At 39.6% G+C, this 21471-nt stretch overlaps 1 protein-coding gene across 14 annotated transcripts in view; it reads right to left on the bottom strand.

The window, feature by feature from the left end:
• The window catches only part of rap1gapb (RAP1 GTPase activating protein b), an 85642-nt gene that overhangs the window by 16024 nt on the left and 48147 nt on the right, over positions 1-21471 (bottom strand). For 10 of the 14 annotated variants that reach the window (XM_084929258.1, XM_084929259.1, XM_084929252.1 and 7 more), the window contains 5 exons: positions 17901-17994; positions 4730-4765; positions 3405-3452; positions 923-961; positions 529-714 (listed from right to left, as the gene is read on the bottom strand). In XM_084929258.1, the coding sequence (XP_084785384.1) occupies positions 529-714; positions 923-961; positions 3405-3452; positions 4730-4747 (291 nt within the window). In that variant the 5' untranslated portion in view covers positions 4748-4765; positions 17901-17994. Of the gene's footprint in view, positions 1-528; positions 715-922; positions 962-3404; positions 3453-4729; positions 4766-6402; positions 6693-17900; positions 17995-21471 lie in introns of those variants that run through there. The other 4 variants (XM_084929247.1, XM_084929257.1, XM_084929251.1 and 1 more) reach the window with 3 other exon arrangements.

Raw genomic sequence — 21471 nt, forward strand, 5'->3', positions numbered from 1 at the left:
TCCAATAGTTAGCAATAGAATAATAAAAATGTTTTTGTAAATTACAAATAAGGAGGCTTAAAGAAAAAGGCTTCTGTTTAAGGCAAGTGGTTGACCTCTTGCAGAAAATGTACAAGCGTACATTGAGACAACTTTTGCGAAATCTTGTGTTGCAATGCCAATTTCTTTTGCTACACAATAGATTTGCATTTAAAGTAGACAGTTGGCTTCACACCACAAGATGAGACTATTGCCAGTTTTAAGAAAATGCTAATAATTATACTGTAAGTCTTCAGAAAGCCAACTACTATTACTCTGTGCCTAATGTTTCCAAATGACACAAACACACACGTTCTTCCTTTGCTTTCATTGCCCTGTGCCTAAGTGTTAGATGTGTTAGGAGTGTTATTTTATAAGAGGCTCAATCAAAAGATGGGTCTTCCTCAATATACTTGCACATTTCAAGATTACATACTAAAATGAAGAAATAAAGATTAATCCTTTAAAACAAAGGAAAAGAAAGAATAGATTTTGCTTCTTGAGTTTTACCTTGCCCATGAACTGCTTCCTGTAGATCTTTGCAGTACTGTTTGTTTCCAGTTTAATGTGGGAGGTAGGACAGGAAGGTTGATCTGCCTCTGGTGGGTCTTTAGGTTCATGATTGGTCCCCTCAATCCAGTAGCCTCCAAACTGGGGCAGGAGTATGAGTGGAAAAGGACTGCTGCGACCCAGAACCTGAAAGTCACAGGAAATAATGATAACAGAGAAAAGTAAAGTATAGTACCATTATTAATAGTGAGTGTTTGGCACCATGCACTGCATTGCTTTCACTGCCTCAGAAACTGTGTATTCCCATTTGAATCTTTAGCATTACAGTTTCTGACATCTTTAAAATTGCTTTGTAGTGTGTAAACTATTTATACGGAGGATATGTGGACTATACCTCATGAACGCTGGGATAAGGGATGTAGTCTTCTTCTGTCTGCAGGGACAGAAATGAATATGAGTCAGGCTGGCAAACAGCCGCTTGTAGTCATACTTTCAGTTTTGGTTCTTTGGAAAACAACGATGAGCACAGACACTGTGACAGAATATTAACTACAGTAGGTTTCAGTTCTGCATTGTTCTGTTACTTTTTCTTATTCTGAAATCACGAAAGAGGCCACACTGTCAGCCTTCTTTGAGAAATAAGAGAAACGAATAAACACTTTAGCTCTTTTTGTTATTCAAGAAACTGTTATCTAAGGCTTCAGTCTGTATTCATTGTCCCAGCTTTGATTACGTAACTATTGAAAGACTCTTTAAACTTGGCTGTCATCTGGCATAGGTTTACATATTTTATAACCTCCAGTATCTGGGTGTTACAACCCCCCAGGGTCAAAATGATAACAGGACAACCCTTCACCCACAGTTATATTCATCTGGATGTCTAAAAGTTGACATTATAAAGGCTTATTTTAAGTTATTGGTAGCTAATATGTGCTGCAATGTGTAGTAAAAAATCCCTGAACAACACGTAATAGCAAATATTTTCTCTCATTTTATCCTCTTACAGTTGTATTCACTTGCTGCAGTATTAATTTTTAATGCTTGTTGCACTCCATACCAACATTCGCTCAATTTAATATACTGGTTTTCTCTTTTCCTCAAGAATGTTTCATGTTTCCAGCAAAGCATAGCAAGATTTCTTTCATTACAAGCTACGGGCAACATGTGGCAGAAGTGACACTGAGAACTTTGTGAAATGTGTAAATGAAGGTCACACTCATAACAGTTTTTGTGACAATGCACAGAGGGAGAGGTCAGAAATGAAGAAACTTGGTGGACCAGTAAGAATGTAAGCAATTTTATGGCAATTTATAAATAGTGAAAGAGTTAACTGATAGATGCTGTCATTCATACATCAAGTGCAGGAGCAGTTGATGGAAAAAGCAACTCTCCATTGATGGTCTTTTACATGGCATAAAGATTTCCTGGCTAATGAATTTACCCAAAATATGTTTCTGTTGACATATGTGCAAATTAGAAGTTAATATTAAATAGAGAGCCTAGTACAGATGATATGATACCAACATGATAATACAAAGAAGGCTTGTTTGGCACTAAATAATCACTTGTTTTTTTAATTTCAAGGTATAAGCAGATGTGATTATAAAAACCACAAATATCAAAAGCCTTGCATAATTAAATTCTGGCCATCTTCTCGGCCATGTCCAGACAGCTTCCTGCACCGGTGCTATTTTTAGATCCCTCCCTGGATGTCTTGTTCAGACTTACAAGTTATGTGTTACAATTTTACCATGAAACTCAAACATGGGCAGAAAACAAATATGAACTTCTGTTTGACCCAACATTTGTGTGGAGAACTGTCAGTAGTGATACGTGCTGGGTCCCTGGCTATGACCTAGTAGTTTTCCACAGTTTTTAGCGGACAAGTCCACAGTTTCCAAGCCCCAAAGGCAATTAAGCAATTGAAGAATGAGAGAAGAAGCATATGCTTTTGTCCCCACCCCCCCTTCCCAACATTCATTAGGTTATGCACCACAGATTCATTTCCCAGGGTAAGACTGTAAATGTAGAGTTCTATTGTAACATCCGGAGGCATCTAAAAGAGATCACTGGGAGGAAATGATCTGAACTGTGGTTTCATGCCAGCTAGCCATCGCCTGCTGTTTTTCTGGCCATGCCGATATAATCTTTGCCCACCACCTTGGACTGCTTGCCAGGATTGACACTATGGCACACTGCAGGAGATGCATTGCTTATCACAGAGGAACACAACGAAGCTTTAACAGGTCCCCCCCCCCCAAGAGATCTGAAAAACATGCAGCTGCACTGAAAACAGTCCAGAGGTGCATGAGAATATAACCCTGAACTTGAGAAAGGCCAAATTTAAATCATGCAAGGCTTTTGATTTTTATGCACCTGCTCTCAGAGGTTTTTTAACACACCTTGTACATCATTGAGTTTGGGGTCTCTTAAACATAAATCTTGGATAAATACAGTTGTAGCTTGAATCAAAAGATAATAGAAGAGATGTGTGATTCTTTATAGAGATGGTACTTTGTGCGTTCCTAATTTGACCGTAGAATTGTTTTACAACTAAGCTGTACACAGGTGAAGTCAGCCAAACCCTGACCAAGTTACAGGGTTTTGCAAGAATTTATGTTCTTCTGTTTGCTGATTACCACCTTTTGTGTGTCTTTTTTTTTTTGCCTTGAATAGTACCTGCATTAGGCTGTCTAGGTAACAGACAGAGGGTAACAGAAGATTTTGCAGTGCTAGTCCCTGTCGAACTCCTAACTCACCCAGTGAGCACCCTAAAGCCTGTCTGACAGCCGATAAGGAAAAGGTTTCTAACTTTGCCATTACAGATGCTTTACCAGACTGCAGTCTACGAGGAGATGTGAGGATTTACGACTCACTTTGAGGGGAGGAGGGAGGGGACATCTTTGCTCATCCATTCTGTAACCCTGTTAAGATGAGAAGGAAAAAATAGACAGGATACTGATGGCACAGGTAGGATATCTAAGCAGCTGTTGACACATATACAAAGAAATACAGATTCAGGACAATGCTGGCTGTCAGTACCTTATGCAGCAGCATAATGCAAGGTAATTTTACAATACGTTCAACAGTTCATTGTGACAGAAAATAATCTAGATCACCAGAGAAAGGTGATTGAAATTATCAGAGAAAGAGGAAATAAAGAGGACCGAGGAATTAGAAACTCTAGTAGACAGAAAAAGCGGCAAGAACAGAAAGAGTGCGTCCATCAAGCTATACAAATGATTTCACTATCCACAAGTCTACTCAAGGGCCATAATAGGGTTATAAATAATCTCTCTCTTCTTGTTCTTATTCTTTCATTGACTAACACTGACAGTTCCTAAAACACAGAAATATTTCATGATCAGCATATCCAGGCAATTTTTTGTCTAAAGAAGACAAATCAAAGGGAAAGTGCACGTGTGTTCACCAAATCCATTCTCTGAAAGCTGTTCATGTTTTCACTTCCATCATCCACTTGACCCTTCTGTGGACAGTACAAAAGACTATATAAGTAATATGTATCTCACCTCATGCTTTTTATGCCTGCGAGTCTTTCAGCACTACAGCTTCATGGATAAACCAGTCACATAGCCTTTATAGCACTTTTGTAAAGCTAAATAATGATTTTGCGACTCTTGGGAATAAGATATTATCACAGTAGACCATTCAGATTAAAATAGTTTCCTGTGTTGACATACTTTGATCCCTAAAAAAAACATCACGTAAGATGAAATACCCTTTCTCATTTTATAGGCTACCTATTCAATGCTAAATAATGTGGTTGATGCCTACATAATTAGACTCTTTTTGAACAACCTGTTTTAATGGTTTTGCTTTCTTTCCAGTGGCTTACTTAGTATCTGGAGTACTTGCTTATAGTCTGTGCTCTGACACAGATGTGAAGGGAAAACACAAAGGATCTGTTCAGCACATTTAGAAGAATAAGGTTTCTTGAGATAGCCAGAGACTATCTCTGCTGCAAGAAGACACATTAATAGTAAATACATGGACACACACGGAAAAGTGTTCCTGTATAGTGGAGTTACAGTGCTGAATACAAAAATAGCAGGAAAAACAGAAAAAAGTGGAGTCTCAAAATAGAAGTAAATAGAGATTTTATGTCCAAAGTGAAAATTCCGAGTCTGTGAGGGAGAACGGGTTTAAGCAGAAAGCTGAGCCAGTAGAACATTTACAGTACCTGCAACCTCTCGATCATGGCAAACAGGTCCGAGGTCTGGAGGAAAGAAATCCAAAGTAGTACATGGTTTTAAAAAGGGTATATTTGTGGTGATATGCTTTCCTTCTCGGTGTTTACTTTGATTTCATCTCTGCTGAGTGAAAAAGCTTCCTGTGCACTCTCAAGGCAAAAAATTTCCTGTTGGAATCCCTGGCACTATTTAACGCCTAATTTTAGTACACCCTAACGCATCCCACTTGACACCAATATCACTGAGGCTCCCTTCAGTGCCTGGAGAATCCCTCGCTCCTCCACGCTTCAAGACAAACACACTGTAAACAAGTAACTCTTAGGGGGAAATGAGCATCAAAGCTCCATGGTGCTTCTCTCTGTTGCTAAAGCCAACAGCTCATCTGACTCTGCGCAATTAGCTGGAAGACACTCAGGTTTTGATGTATGAAGCACACAGTCACATCACATGTGTGAATGAGACACACTTCACACTACAACCTATCAGGCAACAGGAAGAGTCCAAAACATGACATTAAAATAAATTATCATACATGATCTGGCAACTTGGTTTGATATCAGCCATGGTGTAATCATGATGCTTGGTAATGAGCATGTGTCCACTTAGGGAATTGATACTAATATTGCTAATTAGACACACAGATTTCAATGCCACTACTGGCTTTTCATTGCACCCTAAATAATATACTTTTGCTCAATTAGGAGAATCACTTGTTGAGGTTAAGCAAAAGAAAATGCCCTTAGGCATGCACCCTCATCTGCAGAGGCCACATTAAGGATTTTAAGCAGCTCCAACCTGAGCTGAAGGAGGAGAGAACTGCAGCAGCCCTGACAGCAGTGCCTGTTGTGGGGCGAGCCCTCTGTTCACCATGTAACACAAGTGGACTGAAGTGCCAAGCTGATGTTTCCACATGACAGATTAAATTTACTGAGGAGCACTGCAGGGGCTTGCTAAACACATACACACGCACAAACACCAACACACACACAACGACAGGATAGAATACACATGTATGCATATAAACATTTCACACATGCATGTGCTAAAATATACCTGTAAACTCATACATATATACGCCTCCACCCATGAAAGCATGCTTCACAAATGCACACACATCTGATCCTGACCTAGTAAAGCCAAAGGTGCAGCCCCAGTCTATTGTTCTATGTGAAAATAAACAGTGCCATATGATATTCAAGGAGATACTGCTCTCTTGACTGCAAAACAAACATCAACAAACACTGTCCTAGGCTGAACAGATTATCAGTGAACCACACAGACTCCACAGCAGCCACGTCAGTGCCGAATTCTTTTTTTTTTGAGAGAGAGAAAAAGAAGCAGTGTACTCCCAAATTGTGGAGGCACTCTATGAGCACAGCAGCACACAAACCCTAACTATGCAAGGAAAACCATCTTATTACGGGACATACAAAATATTTACATAATGAAACCAGGTTACCAAGGTATGTGCTATTAACAGTTCCTTCCTAAAACAAAAAGATCAGTGAAGTGTTATCTGTCTGTGCAATTAACACAATTTCATTGCTTCCTTTTCTACAGCACCACACATACTATATTTATATTTGTGTTCCCGAGTAAACTTAAGAATCAAGCAAGATAACAGAAATAACAAACTCAGTTCCAGCAAATGAAAAATACTCACATCACTTAAGCATCGTCTCTTGAAAAAAGGCTTATTGGGGGGACTACTGAGCAGTCTATCCAATAAGACATTCTCAGCCATCCTGAGCTCCGTCATTATTCCACAAGTACAGATGCAGTCAAGCTGACAAGAGCGAGGGTGTTGATGTCACTGTCAGCCCCAAGGAGAAAGGCGAGCCTGACAATGACACTTTACATTCACTGTCGCTCAGGCTGTGGATTTGTGGGGAAAAAAAACTTATAGCTGTCCATCAAAACCCATATCTGTGTGTGAGGTAAAAGCAGCATGTGCTGTAATGTGAGGATATTATTGCCCTTCCTTCCCCTTTTCACCCCCCACACCCAACCCTCCACACCCCCACACCCATGGCAAATAGAGCTATGGTAAAGGAAGTAGGACGAAGGGAGGAACAATGTTGCTCCCCTCCCTTTGTACTCTGTGAAACCGTCTTCTCTTTTTCGTGCACACACACTTGCATGTGGACTTAAAACTGCATAGTTCTCTTTTTGCTGTATCACAATATGAGAACATTCTCTTCCTCTTTTCATTCATCTCAAATTTCTCAAGTCATGAGTCTCATCATCTCTTTCCCGTTATATAACTAAAGACAAACCTTACAGCTCAAGTTTCCCTGTGGTTTGCACTTTGAGAATCACTTCATTAAAAGACAAAGTAGCACAAAATAAATGAAAGAGAAAATCAAGAAAAAAGACGATGAACAGAAAGAAAACAACAACGTGAAAGCTCAAAGCTTGCCTCCACTGGGGTAAATAAGTGAAGCTAAAATCTGCTCAGCGAACCTCAGCAATTCTAAAAATCATTTGTGCATAGTTAAAGATGGGTATGACACAAGAGTACAAGAGAAAGTAGAAGAGAGAGAAAGAGATAAAAAGACCAGGGAGGCACTCTGGGATGAAAGGGAAGCTGTTCCTTACAAGCAGAACTTTTTCTTGGCTCGTCTCTTGATCAGGCCCTCCTCCAGTATCAGATATCTGCACTGACCCACTTCAAAAAACAGAGGGAAGCTTTCAAAAGGATACATTTTAGCAATATACAGTATAAAAAGCATTTATATTTTACAATCAAGGATGAACATAGCCACTGGTCTTCACTGATTTCCTTTGAGGAAAACTAAAGAGTATAGGGTGACAGGATGACATGGTTTGGACATCTTGTATACAGAGGTATACATTCAGTAGAGTGATACTGCACCATGCAATTTAAACACGATCCCGAGGGTGCATTTTATTACTTTTTTTTTTTTAAATTTATTAGCTAATCTGTTTATTCAGGTCTAAACTGGCTTTAGCACTAGTTCACTTACAAAGTTACACACTTGCCCAAATGTCATGTAACAGTGGTAGATGACAGCAACGAAGTTGTGGGCAGAGAGTAGTGAACGCTATTCAGATTCACAATTAGTGTTAACATTGTTTCAGTTACAAAGCATACTGACTGTAAAGTCATGCTGGTGTGTGCAACATTTTAGCTTAAGTCGGTGGGAAATTCAACAAGCTGTTGCACAATCTTGATTTTAATAAGTGCAGTATTTGGTGTGATTTTAAGGAACAGTGTTTACTAAAAAAAATGCAAAGACACTGTTGGTTGCACTTCCACTCTTCAGGACCTTCAGTCTTTTAAGCTGCTCTTTTGTCTCTGCCCTTAGAGACGGTTTGGAGCTGCTGCAGTGAATGTACTGTTAGCATGAGCTACACATTTCTTTTTCTTTGAGTTGATTATAGCCAATTGCTGGGCCTCAGATAGAGTGTGCATAGAGTGTACAAATTCATTGATTGACTGATTTGATTGAATGGCTGTGTACATTTAAGTATAGTATGTCCATGAAAACATGTATGGACTATTTACATCAATGACCCATACAATCCAGACTTTTACCCCGCTCTGATTCAAATGCTTACTTCTCATTCTAACTATTCAAAACTAGAGCGCCTTTTGGATTTTGACAAACAAACTGCCAACACATGAGTCCAAACCAATATTCCCACACCTCTTCACACTCTTTTCATTTATACTCTGTGGGTTAGCTGCTTTCTCAAAGGCAAATCCTTGAGTAAAACAGAAAACTAAACTTCAAGAGAGTTGATCAATGGGCAGAGAAGCCTAGTATTTCAGCCAGAGAAAATCCATTGTGGTCCATTCATCGGGTCTGGCGCAAACTAGCCTGACCTTGCTGTGGCCACATTGGCCTCAGGGACACAAATGGAGTTCACACAGATGGCCCATTCCACTCCATCAACGCCTCAGATGAGTTGGTTGATTGCCACAGAGGTTAAGGTCTGCAGAACTTCTGCTCAGTTCTCTGTATGTCCAAGCAGGTTTCCTACTGTCTCACTCCAGTAAAAAGGAAAGAACAAAACCTTTAGACACAGATATCCAGCAAGAAAAAAGACGGCAAAGATAATGAAATTTTACAAGAGTTTAATTAATTAGTGCTCATCTATTAATGTTAAACCGAAAGCGTTTAATGACATAATTTAAAAAAAAGTACTCTACCAATGCAGCAGTTTTTATGGCGCTTTTATATGAGATAAAGTTTTATTTTTTTCTAATCATTCGTCTACCCGTTGCACTGCATCTTGGCTTCAGAGAATGTATTAACATATTTGAGGGTAAGAGGGTGTTACACTTGGAGCAGCTAATGTAACCTCAGTCACAAATGAGGAGTAGTTCACAGAGGTCTGCTAAGCATTTTTTTTTTTAATGTCAAAATCTTCAAGTTTTTTCCCCTTTCTTAAACTAGTACTTTTTAGCTCCCTATGCAAAGTGACATTTTTACATTTATCACCTGAGGCAATATATCAGGCTTTTCCCAGCTCCCATTGGAGTCCTGAGGCTTTTTTTGGTTTTACCTGCGTAATATTCTTATATAAGACCTGCAACTGTACCAAATCAGAGTTTTATAATCATCAGAGAAATCACTTCATAAACATGTGCAAATGCATTTGTGAATCTGAAAAGGGATTCCTGTAACTATGCAGCTATGTCTGTAAGCAAAGCTTAACAGGCCACCATTAGTGTATTAGTATACCTCATATCAAATGAAAAGACCATTTAAGCACACAATATGCACTTAATAAGTTGCATTCATTATAAAGTACTTCTGAATTTCTGTGATTCATCTAATGCGGATTTGTTTTACTTAAGGGGCTTTTAACTTCAACCACTAACATTTTCTATAGCGATAAAAAATAAAGCATTACAATATTAATTAACTTCATTGTTTTAACAGCACTAGTGGGTTGAACCTGTTAACCTTTATGTATACATACTTCCTGTAAGTAATCCATTTTGAAAAAAACAAAAAAATAACAGCTCACTCTCGCTTCTTTCCATTTGAGACTGTGGAAGTATAAATAGCTCTACATTTTGACACAACAAACCACATTAAGAAACAAGAACATCATTTAAATAATTTGAACAGATGAAATGCTAAATCTATTCCTGAAACTCCATATGTAGATCATTAATGCCTTGCAAACTGTATTTCCCTTACAAGCATGACAGAAATACCCCCACTGTGCCTACACTGGTATGTACGCTATTAGAGAGGAACAACTGCCACAGATCTATATTTGTCCCGTAAGCCTGTGACAGAGGGCACAGACTGTCAGGCACCACAACAGTCTGCCAACCGGAGCTACCGGGGGTGAAGGCAACAGAGAAAATTTTCACCTGGGGGTAACAGTTAAAGAATTTGATGAGCTAAAAAGAGAGAGGGCACCAATGAAAAATGAAAGACACAGATTAAGGGCGAGATATGTTACATATATAACATTTCATATGTAGCCCAGTTTCAGAGTAACTAGTTGTTAGTTTTATTTTACATCTCCTACTGTGAGAGAATTAAGATGCAAATAACGTGCAAGATGTAAAATTAATCTAAGAAGTGTAACGACTTGCAAATTATTTTTGCAAATCTCATAAACCATATCAATTGTTTAAACTGAAACCATTACTTTTTAAAGGAAAATACCAAGATCAGGCTCCCAATTTTAAATTCCTCAAAGTCAAAATGTAACGATTTTGAATATCTCATCATATGCAGTGCACAATATCATTAAATAGAAGAGAATCTGGAAAAATCTCTGTGCAAAAGTGGAAAGGCTGAAAATCTATATTGGATGGAGATTTGCTTTCATTGCATTCTGTTTGTATTTAAACTTTAGTAAATGTAATGTCAGATTGAGCTTAAAAAACTGCAATGTTAGTCATAGTAACATGTCACTCCAACCAGTTGTCACTGCGAGCTCTTCATACATTAATGCCTGGCTGGAACCATCAGATTTCATGGTGCTGGTATTTAGTTGAACCAGTTTGTGATCTACTCCCTACTTACTCCCCATGCCTTGACATGGATTTGAGATCAGAGTGATCAGAGTGAACCCAAATTCAGGATAACTAAAGTATACGATGTACAGAAAAAAGAGCCTTTATTTTGCTGATTAATCACAAGTCTGGAACAAAGGAAACACACAGCAGCTCTAGAGAGAATACATGTCAGCAAGACAGGAAGCACAGATGATCTGACACGATAAAAAGGGAGACAGACGTATTAATACACAGTGGGCTGGTTAGTGAATGTCCAAAAGGAGGATAACAAGACACAGGTGAAAGCAATCGCACACAGGTGAAGACAGTCAATTGGAGGGACGATTGGGAGGAAATAGAGAGGAAGCAAAACTAACACAGGACAGGAAAGAAAACAGATCTTCAAAGTAAAACTGCAAATAGCCAAAGGAGACTGAGAAAGACATTCATAATAACGCAACAAGATTTGCAATGAAACACAAAGGACCCAAGGCGCAAACACAGAAATAAGACACGGGAGGCACACTTGATACTACAACTAATAGATGAGGTGTGAATTCAGTATCACAAGAACTACAATTCACAGTAATTAGAATAATAAATCCTGAGTGCACTCTCTGGCTGCTACTGTTTATTTCTAATGTGATAGATGCACATTAGAGCTCTGAAACTTTAAACTGGTTACATTTAAACATTAAAGTCACATAATAAAGGAGAGATGGAAATAGTTTTAGTTTGTTGCCAGATCAAATGAATTAATTTTATTGATTAAGCAGGTATTCTCGGTGTGTGCTCTGTATTATAAAAGCTGCAATTCCAGCAGCGTAAAACAAACTCAGCAACAGATTAGAATCAAGTAAACTATAAAAACATTCTTACACGTTCTGCATCAGCACCTGAATGCATGTATATTCCAGTGACAATGCAATCCATAGTTGTTGCTGCTGTAACTTTACAGCTGGACCTCATTTCTGATATTAGAGCAAGGCACAGCTTAATAACTTGCACATAGAAAATATATTTGCACAGCAAATCTTTGTTGCACTTAAAACATGCTGTGCATAAAAGAAACCGTGAAAACATGGTGCTTTCAGATGGTTTCCAAAAGCAGCATGAATCAAATTTCTGAACATAACCTGCTCAAGACCAGGTTATGTGTTCAGAAAATGGGAGCCCCTTTTCATACGCAAGGTAGACCAGCACACTTCAGTAAAAGTCCTTCAGTTTCTAAAAAGACACCATAGGCGTACAGGTACAAGTGATCTGCTTGTGTTGTCACTGCCTCAGGATGTTTTACTGACGTAAACCAATAAAGGGAGAAGTTTACCTTCTAATGTACGCATTGTAAGAAAGGATATTTGAACACAACATTTTCCTAAATCTTGCAGTAGTTAATTGGCTCAACCTGAACAAAAAGTAACAGAAAAAAAGGAGATGGAACATAAAAGCAGTGGTCTCAGACAGGAGACTTGGTGTTCGCTCGCTCTGCGGTAGAGTATCACTTCCTGTTCCTGCTCAAACACAGTGGTGTTTCTGAGTAGCTTATTTGCTTAGCAATTTAATTAACAACTTTTAAATACATTCTTCTTTCATAGTATAATCTTCACGTGCTTCATCCGAAGCACACTTTCTGTGTACTCACTACCTAATTTATAGCCAAAGTATTCACTCACTGTCTCTGTACTGTTTCGCTAGCTTAGCTTAGCTCGTAGCCGACTCGTTAGCACCATGGCTACTTCACCTGTCCCTCCTGCACTTTCTTGCTCATTGTGTCAGATGTTTAGTTACTCCCCGGCCTCCTTTAGCAGTAATGATATCTGTAACAAATGTAGCATATTTGCAGCTCTGGAGGCCAGGATTACTGAATTGGAGACTCGGCTTCGCACCCTTCATTCACCCGTAGCTAGCCAGGCCCCTGTAGCTGGTGCAGCCGAAGATAGCGTAGGCCCCGCTAGCTGTTCCCCGGCAGACCCCAAGCAGCTGGGGAAAGAGGGCGGCTGGGTCACGGTGAGGAGGAAGCATAGTCCTAAACAGAAGCCCCAGGTACACCACCAACCCGTTCATGTGTCTAACCGTTTTTCCCCACTCGGTGACACACCCGCCGGGGGTCAAACTCTGGTAATTGGTGATTCTGTTCTCAGACATGTGAAGCTAGAGACACCGGCAACCATAGTCAATTGTCTTCCAGGGGCCAGAGCAGGCGACATTGAAGGAAATTTAAAACTGCTGGCTAAGGGTAAACGTAAATTCAGTAAAATCATAATTCACCTCGGCAGTAATGACACCCGGTTACGCCAATCGCAGGTCACTAAAATCAATATTGAATCGATGTGCAACTTTGCTAAAACAATGTCGGACTCTGTAGTTTTCTCTGGTCCCCTCCCCAATCAGACCAGGAGTGACATGTTTAGCCGCATGTTCTCCTTAAATTGCTGGCTGTCTGAGTGGTGTCCCAGAAACGATGTGGGCTTCATAGATAATTGGCAAACCTTCTGGAGGAAACCTGGTCTTGTTAGGAGAGACGGCATCCATCCCACTTTGGATGGAGCAGCTCTCATTTCTAGAAATATGGACAAATTTATTAAACCCCCCAAAATATGACTATCCAGAGTTGGGACCAGGAAGCAGAGTTGCAGTCTTACACGCCTCTCTGCAGCTGCTCTCCTCCTGCTACCCCCCCAAAAACCCATCTCCATAGAAACTGTGTCAGCTTCCAAAAAGACAAAAAACAAACTAAAAACCAGCAACAAACAACTTAAACATAAACAATTACAAAGAAAGAACAATACAGTATCCACATCTGAACCAAAGAGTAAAACAGTGAAATGTGGATTATTAAATATTAGGTCTCTCTCCTCCAAGTCTCTGTTAGTACATGACTTAATAATTGATCAACAAATTGATTTACTCTGCCTTACAGAAACCTGGTTGCAGCAGGATGATTATGTTAGTTTAAATGAATCAACACCCCCGAGTCATTCTAACTACCAGAAACCTCGAAGCACAGGCCGAGGGGGCGGTGTGGCAGCAATTTTTCCACACCAGCCTATTAATTAATGAAAGACCAAGACAGAATTTTAATTCATTTGAAAGCCTGATGCTTAACATTGTCCACCCCAGCTGTGAAACTCAGAAACCAGTCTTACTTGTTATCATCTATCGTCCACCTGGGCCTTACACAGAGTTTCTGTCTGATTTCTCAGACTTTATATCTAATTTAGTTCTGAGCTCAAATAAAATAATTATTGTGGGTGATTTTAACATCCATGTAGATGCTAAAAATGACAGCCTCAACATGGCATTTAGTCTGTCATTAGACTCAATCGGCTTCTCTCAAAATGTAAAAGAACCCACCCACCACTTTAATCACACTCTAGATCTTGTTTTAACATATGGCATAGAAACTGAACATTTAACAGTGTTTCCTGAAAACCCTCTCCTGTCTGATCATTTCCTGATAACATTTACATTTACAATAATTGATTACACAGCGGTGGAGAGTAGATTTTATCAAAGTAGATGTCTTTCTGAAAGCGCTGTAACTAAGTTTAAGAATATAATCCACCCACTGTTATCATCTTCAATGCCCTGTACCAACACAGAGCAGAGCAGCTATCTGAACGCTACCCCAACAGAGGTCGATTATCTTGTTAATAATTTCACCTCCTCACTACGTACGACTCTGGATACTGTAGCTCCAGTGAAAACTAAGGTCTCTAATCAGAAGTACCTGACTCCGTGGTATAATTCTCAAACACGTACCCTAAAGCAGATGACTCGTAATCTGGAGAGGAAATGGCGTGTCACAAATTTAGAGGATCATCATTTAGCCTGGAGAAATAGTTTGCTGCTTTATAAGAAAGCCCTCCGCAAAGCCAGAACATCTTACTATTCATCACTGATTGAAGAAAATAAGAACAACCCCAGGTTTCTCTTCAGCACTGTAGCCAGGCTGACAAACAGTCAGAGCTCTGTTGAGCCAACCATCCCTTTAACGTTAACTAGTAATGACTTCATGAACTTCTTCACAAATAAAATTTTTATCATTAGAGAAAAAATTACCAGTAATCATCCCACAGATGTAATATTATCTACAGCTACTCTTAGTACCATTGATGTTAAGTTAGACTCTTTTTCTCCAATTGATCTTTCTGAGTTAACTTCAATAATTACTTCCTCCAAACCATCAACGTGTCTTTTAGACCCCATTCCTACAAAACTGCTCAAAGAAGTCCTGCCATTAATTAATTCTTCGATCTTAAATATGATCAACCTATCTCTAATGGTCGGCTATGTACCACAGGCCTTCAAGCTGGCTGTAGTTAAACCTTTACTCAAAAAGCCATCTCTAGACCCAGCAGTCTTAGCTAATTATAGGCCAATCTCCAACCTTCCTTTCATATCAAAAATCCTTGAAAGAGTAGTTGTCAAACAGCTAACAGATCATCTGCAGAGGAATGGTTTATTTGAAGAGTTTCAGTCAGGTTTCAGAGCTTATCACAGCACAGAAACAGCTTTAGTGAAGGTTACAAATGATCTTCTTATGGCCTCTGACAGTGGACTCATCTCTGTGCTTGTCCTGCTAGACCTCAGTGCAGCGTTCGATACTGTTGACCATAATATCCTATTAGAGCGATTAGAACATGCTGTAGGTATTACAGGTACTGCACTGCAGTGGTTTGTATCATATCTATCTAATAGACTCCAATTTGTGCATGCAAATGGAGAGTCCTCTTCACACACTGAGGTTAATTATGGAGTTCCACAGGGTTCAGTGCTAGGACCAATTCTGTTTACATTATACATGCTTCCCTTAGGCAGCATCATTAGAAGACATAGCATACATTTTCACTGCTATGCCGATGACACCCAGCTCTATCTGTCCATGAAGCCAGATAACACACACCAATTAGTTAAACTGCAGGAATGTCTTAAAGACATAAAGACCTGGATGGCCGCTAACTTTCTGCTTCTTAATTCAGATAAAACTGAGGTTATTGTACTCGGCCCTGAAAATCTTAGAAATATGGTATCTAACCAGATTCATACTCTGGATGGCATTACCTTGGCCTCCAGTAACGCTGTGAGGAACCTTGGAGTCATTTTTGACCAGGACATGTCCTTCAACGCACATATTAAACAAATATGTAAGACTGCTTTCTTCCATTTGCGCAACATCTCTAAAATTAGAAATATCCTGTCTCAGAGTGACGCTGAAAAACTAGTTCATGCATTTATTACTTCCAGGCTGGACTACTGTAATTCATTATTATCAGGATGTCCAAAAAACTCACTGAAAAGCCTTCAGCTAATCCAAAATGCTGCAGCAAGAGTACTGACAGGGACTAGAAAGAGAGAGCATATTTCTCCTGTTTTGGCTTCCCTTCATTGGCTTCCTGTTAAGTCCAGAATTGAATTCAAAATCCTGCTCCTCACATACAAGGTCTTAAATAATCAGGCCCCATCTTATCTTAATGACCTTGTAGTACCATATCACCCTATTAGAGCACTTCGCTCTCGCTCTGCAGGCCTACTTGTTGTTCCTAGAGTATTTAAAAGTAGAATGGGAGGCAGAGCCTTCAGTTTTCAGGCCCCTCTTCTGTGGAACCAGCTTCCAGTTTGGATTCGGGAGACAGACACTATCTCTACTTTTAAGATTAGGCTTAAAACTTTCCTTTTTGCTAAAGCATATAGTTAGGGCTGGACCAGGTGACCCTGAATCCTCCCTTAGTTATGCTGCAATAGACGTAGGCTGCCGGGGGATTCCCATGATGCATTGAGTTTTTCCTTTGCAGTCACCTTTCTCACTCACTATGTATTAATAGACCTCTCTGCATTGAATCATATCTGTTATTAACCTCTGTCTCTCTTCCACAGCATGTCTTTTATCCTGTCTTCCTTCTCTCACCCCAACCGGTCGCAGCAGATGGCCGCCCCTCCCTGAGCCTGGTTCTGCCGGAGGTTTCTTCCTGTTAAAAGGGAGTTTTTCCTTCCCTCTGTCGCCAAAGTGCTTGCTCATAGGGGGTCATATGATTGTTGGGTTTTTCTCTGTATCTATGAAGCGCCTTGAGGCGACTTTTGTTGTGATTTGGCGCTATATAAATAAAATTGAATTGAATTGAATTGAGTCACACTCCTTTCTTCCATCCCAGCTTCCCAGTCACACTCCTTTCTTCCATGTCAGGCTCTATCTTTTTTTCATTGTTATTCTTTCTTATCCAGTAAAATTGTATTCCGGAGCAGTAAACTGCACATCGAAAAGTGACAGAGGTCCTGACCAAGCGTCAGTATGTGAGAAAATGAGAGTGAGAATGTGCTTGTGTGAAATTTAATAAAAGCTGAATCACTAAGACTTCTGTAGCCGTACATACTTTTAAAAATAATTTTCAGTTTGGCCAAGCAGAAGTTGCAACAACCTATATGCGCCAATTATTTCAACTGCTGTCAAACTCTAAAACTGTTTCTTTGTCGGCTGCTGTCAGCTGTCACTGCGGTGTCTGACTGATGCAACCAGCTCCACCCCATTGATCTCTAGTTCCATCACAGCCAGCTGTCCAGTGGGTCCTTTCCATAAGATAAAGAAGTGTACTCGAAACCACATCCATAGAGCCTTACTCAGTCTAGCGTACAACTTCATGACGGAGTTTACTCACTTACATTCATTCCCTGCAGTGCAGACTACGTCAAATGCACAATTACTTTAAATATATTCCAAATGAAAAAAAGGTCTTTGGAAAACATATAGCAGGATTAAATCATCATTTGTTTGCTCTTCTCACTGAAACATTCAGACACACAGGGGGATCACTAGGAAACGGTAATGTCATTTTTCATGCCGACAGGTTAGTCTATATGACAATATCTTGACACGACCTTTTGACTTTTAATACCACCATACTCATAAGTGTGACAGTATTAATTAAAGAGATATTAATCAGGGCTCTAATTCTTATCCCAGTAAATGCTATTAATCAATCATGCATAGAAGGGGATGACACGTTATGCCACAATTACTAATGTTATCAATGGCACTGAGTTAACCGTAACTTTAAGTGGTAAAACCCTCAGTTTCACATTGTTCATGTGGGATTCTTGGCACTGTGTCTGAATGCAAATGCAAACCTGATTAAAGAAAAGAGTAGCAGCAGCAGGTCAAAGCCTTGTATTACCTTTGAAAGTGAGGGGAAAAGAAATGGAGGGCGGGAGTGTGCTAGTGGGGGCTCTACTTCATCAGAGATACGACGGATCCTTCCATCTTGTTTCCTGTAAGTCAGAGAAGGTGGAGGGGGGTATGGGGACAGAGAGAGACAAAGAGGTTACTAGTAGCCATAAGTCAAGTTTCTAACTTAAGCAATAAGTGCATGGGAAAATGCCTGCAATGCAATTGACACTTCCTACCAAAGCTATTATTACACCACAGTGTAATCTTTTTTTGGAAGTATTTGAAACCCCCCATCCATTGTGTTTACTTATTGTGCTCACAAGCAAGGTTGAATCTAGTGAATGTATTCAGAGGCAAGACCTTGAATCAGAAGACATTAGGAGAACTACACAGAGGAAAATGTAAGTGTGGAAATGAGGTGAAACCTGATGAAAATGGATATGAAGCAGAGGAAGAAAGTACAATTCAGCTTTCATCTGCTAACCCACTGCTTCTTCTCTGTTCTTCTCTACCCTTTTTCTTCTTTGTGTGATTGGAGTGAATTACCAGTCTGACCAGGATCCTGGTCACAGCATATTACTTCACACTTCGTCTCACACAACAGTCAGTTGCTAGAACTGGCAGCCCGTCTGTGCATGCATCCTGTTCGCAAACCTGCAGCAGAGGGCATTTCTAAACACTGCTTGGGAGCAAAAGAAACAAAGAACAATAGCACAATCTGATTCTTTGTGAGAATTCAGTGAGAAATGGTGGAGATGTGTGCACTCACTCTCACATATTTCCATCATTCTGCCATTTTGGCACACGCCACAGTGGTCTAATGCTACAATAAAAATGATTTACACAGTGCTCTTTCTTCCGAGACAAAATCTGTTATTAGTTACTGCAGCACCTTGCCTATGTTGTCTGAATCTATAAGTCTGAGTAAACAGAGCTGCACTTTTATGACAACAGACTGCTGACCTGGAGCTGAGGTTAGGAAATATATTTATAACATAGCACAAAAACAGTGCTTTGTTCTCTGATATCTGCTGAATTCAGGGAAATAACTGAAAGAGGATGCCTGATCCTTTTTTGCTGGATCCTCAGCTTCTTAGAACTGACATTCCTTTAGAGTGTGAACACTGATGTTACATCTTTCAGAAAATACAGCTCGAACACAATAAAACATGTCAAATGCCACTTGGAGCAAAAAGTCATGTATCAAAATCTGCCGACAAAGAAATGGCTTACTGAGTTTAAAAAGTCAGAAATCTGCATAGGCTAAGGTGACATTTTTGCTCAACTATCCATATATTAAAAGACACAAACACACACACAGACTTTGGAAGGTGTTTTTGTTTTACTTCAGGGAATATTCAATTATTTACTTTATATTCATGCCTTTGCTGAAGTTTCACTTAATATAAATGAAAGCGACCAAGCAGTGAACCTGGCTGCAGTTATGCTCTTGTCTCTCTAAATAAACTTGCATCTTATGCATGTGAGGTTTCCGTTATCAGTTAGCTTTCTCCATGCTAAATATGCATGAAGGTGACTCGAACCAATAAACCAGGAACAAATAAAAATAAAAACAGCCAAACAAAAAGAAGTTGTGTGTGTCAGTTTCTACCATCACCAAAATGATTTATAAGGCAGATAATCAGCGTAGATTTACTGATGGGGTAAATGAGGTAAGCTTGATTCAATGAGACTGGACTGCAGCATTCTATTAAAGCAAGCACATGTTAACAAATTCCACAATCCTGACATGTGATATGATAACACTGCTGCTGTGAAGGCCTGAGGTTCACTGCTGCTGTGAAGGCCTGAGGTTCACTGGTGAAGGGAACATTCACCAGTGATGTTCTGCATTCTCTATTCGTCATTTTGGTTAGACTCTCATTTCTGTGAATTTTGGCTAACAGAAAGCTACAAATTGGTTTGTACACATTGTATGTATACATGTGGAGCATATGTACTCTAAATCTTGTAAAAAATTACACAACAATTACAATACTTTGGTCTGTGGGGTTTTTTGGTGAACAGTTACCACCGCGCTATTCATTCATTCATTATTGCGATAATGTTCCTAATGTAGCATCTCAATGTGTTTTAGCGACCAGGATTTCCCCAGTTTCCTTTCAGTTTGTTTGATCTTGTTCCATTTCACACACTTCTTTGACCGGGGAGCAGTACTGTTGCACATGTTGGTGCAGGAGCACCTGCATGGTTGTAGTGTACCAGGATGGACCACAGCTTGGTTAAAATCTTTCCACTGGTTCTTGGGTGCCATGAATGAACGCTTCCATCTGGGAGATCTAACAGCAAGTGCTTTGTAAAGCAATCAGGCTACATTTGACAGAAATACCTGCATCGATTTTTCTGAATTAGAGTTGCAATGGTTGCTTGGTGTGCACAGTGTTGGCATACACAGGTGCTTTTAAGATGGCTGAGCAGACTGACACAGAGGATTTGGTGCGAGCATTTCATCTGGAAGGCTTTAACCTTGCCCTTCTTGTCCTTCTTCAGTAGGATTCAGCACCGAAAACCATAAAGAAGTGCAGCAATAATAACTGTGCTAAAGACTCACATTTTTGTTTGCATAGAGATGTTCACGCTAGAACCCATGCAGTAACGGAAGTTGAAAAAAGCATAGACTTGTCTTTGCCAATATGACTACTGATCTCGTCAGACTTTTGTACTTGAGATGTTGGAGCTTCCTGGCTACTTCAAGAGACTCTAGGGCTAGAATGATGGCAAGTACTGCCAAAGCTAAGAACTTTAATCTTTGGGGAGCCAAAATGACTCAAGGCTGTTTCTAATTGAACATTAACGGTATGCATGAGCTGTATCATCTCTGCAAGGAAGGCTATATTATTCACATAGTTCTTCAGCTATCTCGTCTCATAACTCATGATCCTGCAGGGATTACATTACGGATATATTTGATACAATTTTAAATTAATTTAATGTGACCAAAAGTCCAAACCAGGTGACTTTCATTTACTTTTGTAGAAGACAGTTAGATGTGTTTAGTGATGACAACCCCATGGGAGAAGACACTGAGTCACAGAAAGACTAGCTTTAATAGAGATGACAAAAAAACAACTTCAGAAACACAAAATCCAAGAAAACAAAACAAAACACAGGGACCACAAGAGGTAGAATAAACATATAGACTCACAAAAGACTGAAGGATACCTACAAAGAGCTATAATTACACAGGGAACTTATTAGGAATATGCAAACCAATTAAGGTAGGGCAGAGAGGCAAGGGCACAGAAAGCAGGACTAAATGGGGGAACGAAAAACACACATAAATGAGTACAATTGAAGCCACTAAATATTTCAAGGTCTCTGACAGTGGATTATGTAGAGTGTCACACAGGCATTCAAGAGAAAATAGATGGTGATTCCTTTTTTATCAATTGAATGCCCGTTCAAGCAGTTTGCTTACAAACAAGTGTTATTTCTTAATATTAAATGCTACACAGCTTCTCTCATTCATTACATAAAATGGGCCACAGTTACACTAAATACTCTGCTATCTGTGAATGAGCTCTGGATGAAGAACAGGTCACGCCTTTGAACAGCAG

The sequence above is a fragment of the Perissodus microlepis genome, chromosome 5 (genome assembly GCF_051167445.1).
Source record: "Perissodus microlepis isolate ML-2025 ecotype Zambia chromosome 5, ASM5116744v1, whole genome shotgun sequence".
NCBI classification, from domain to species: domain Eukaryota; kingdom Metazoa; phylum Chordata; class Actinopteri; order Cichliformes; family Cichlidae; genus Perissodus; species Perissodus microlepis.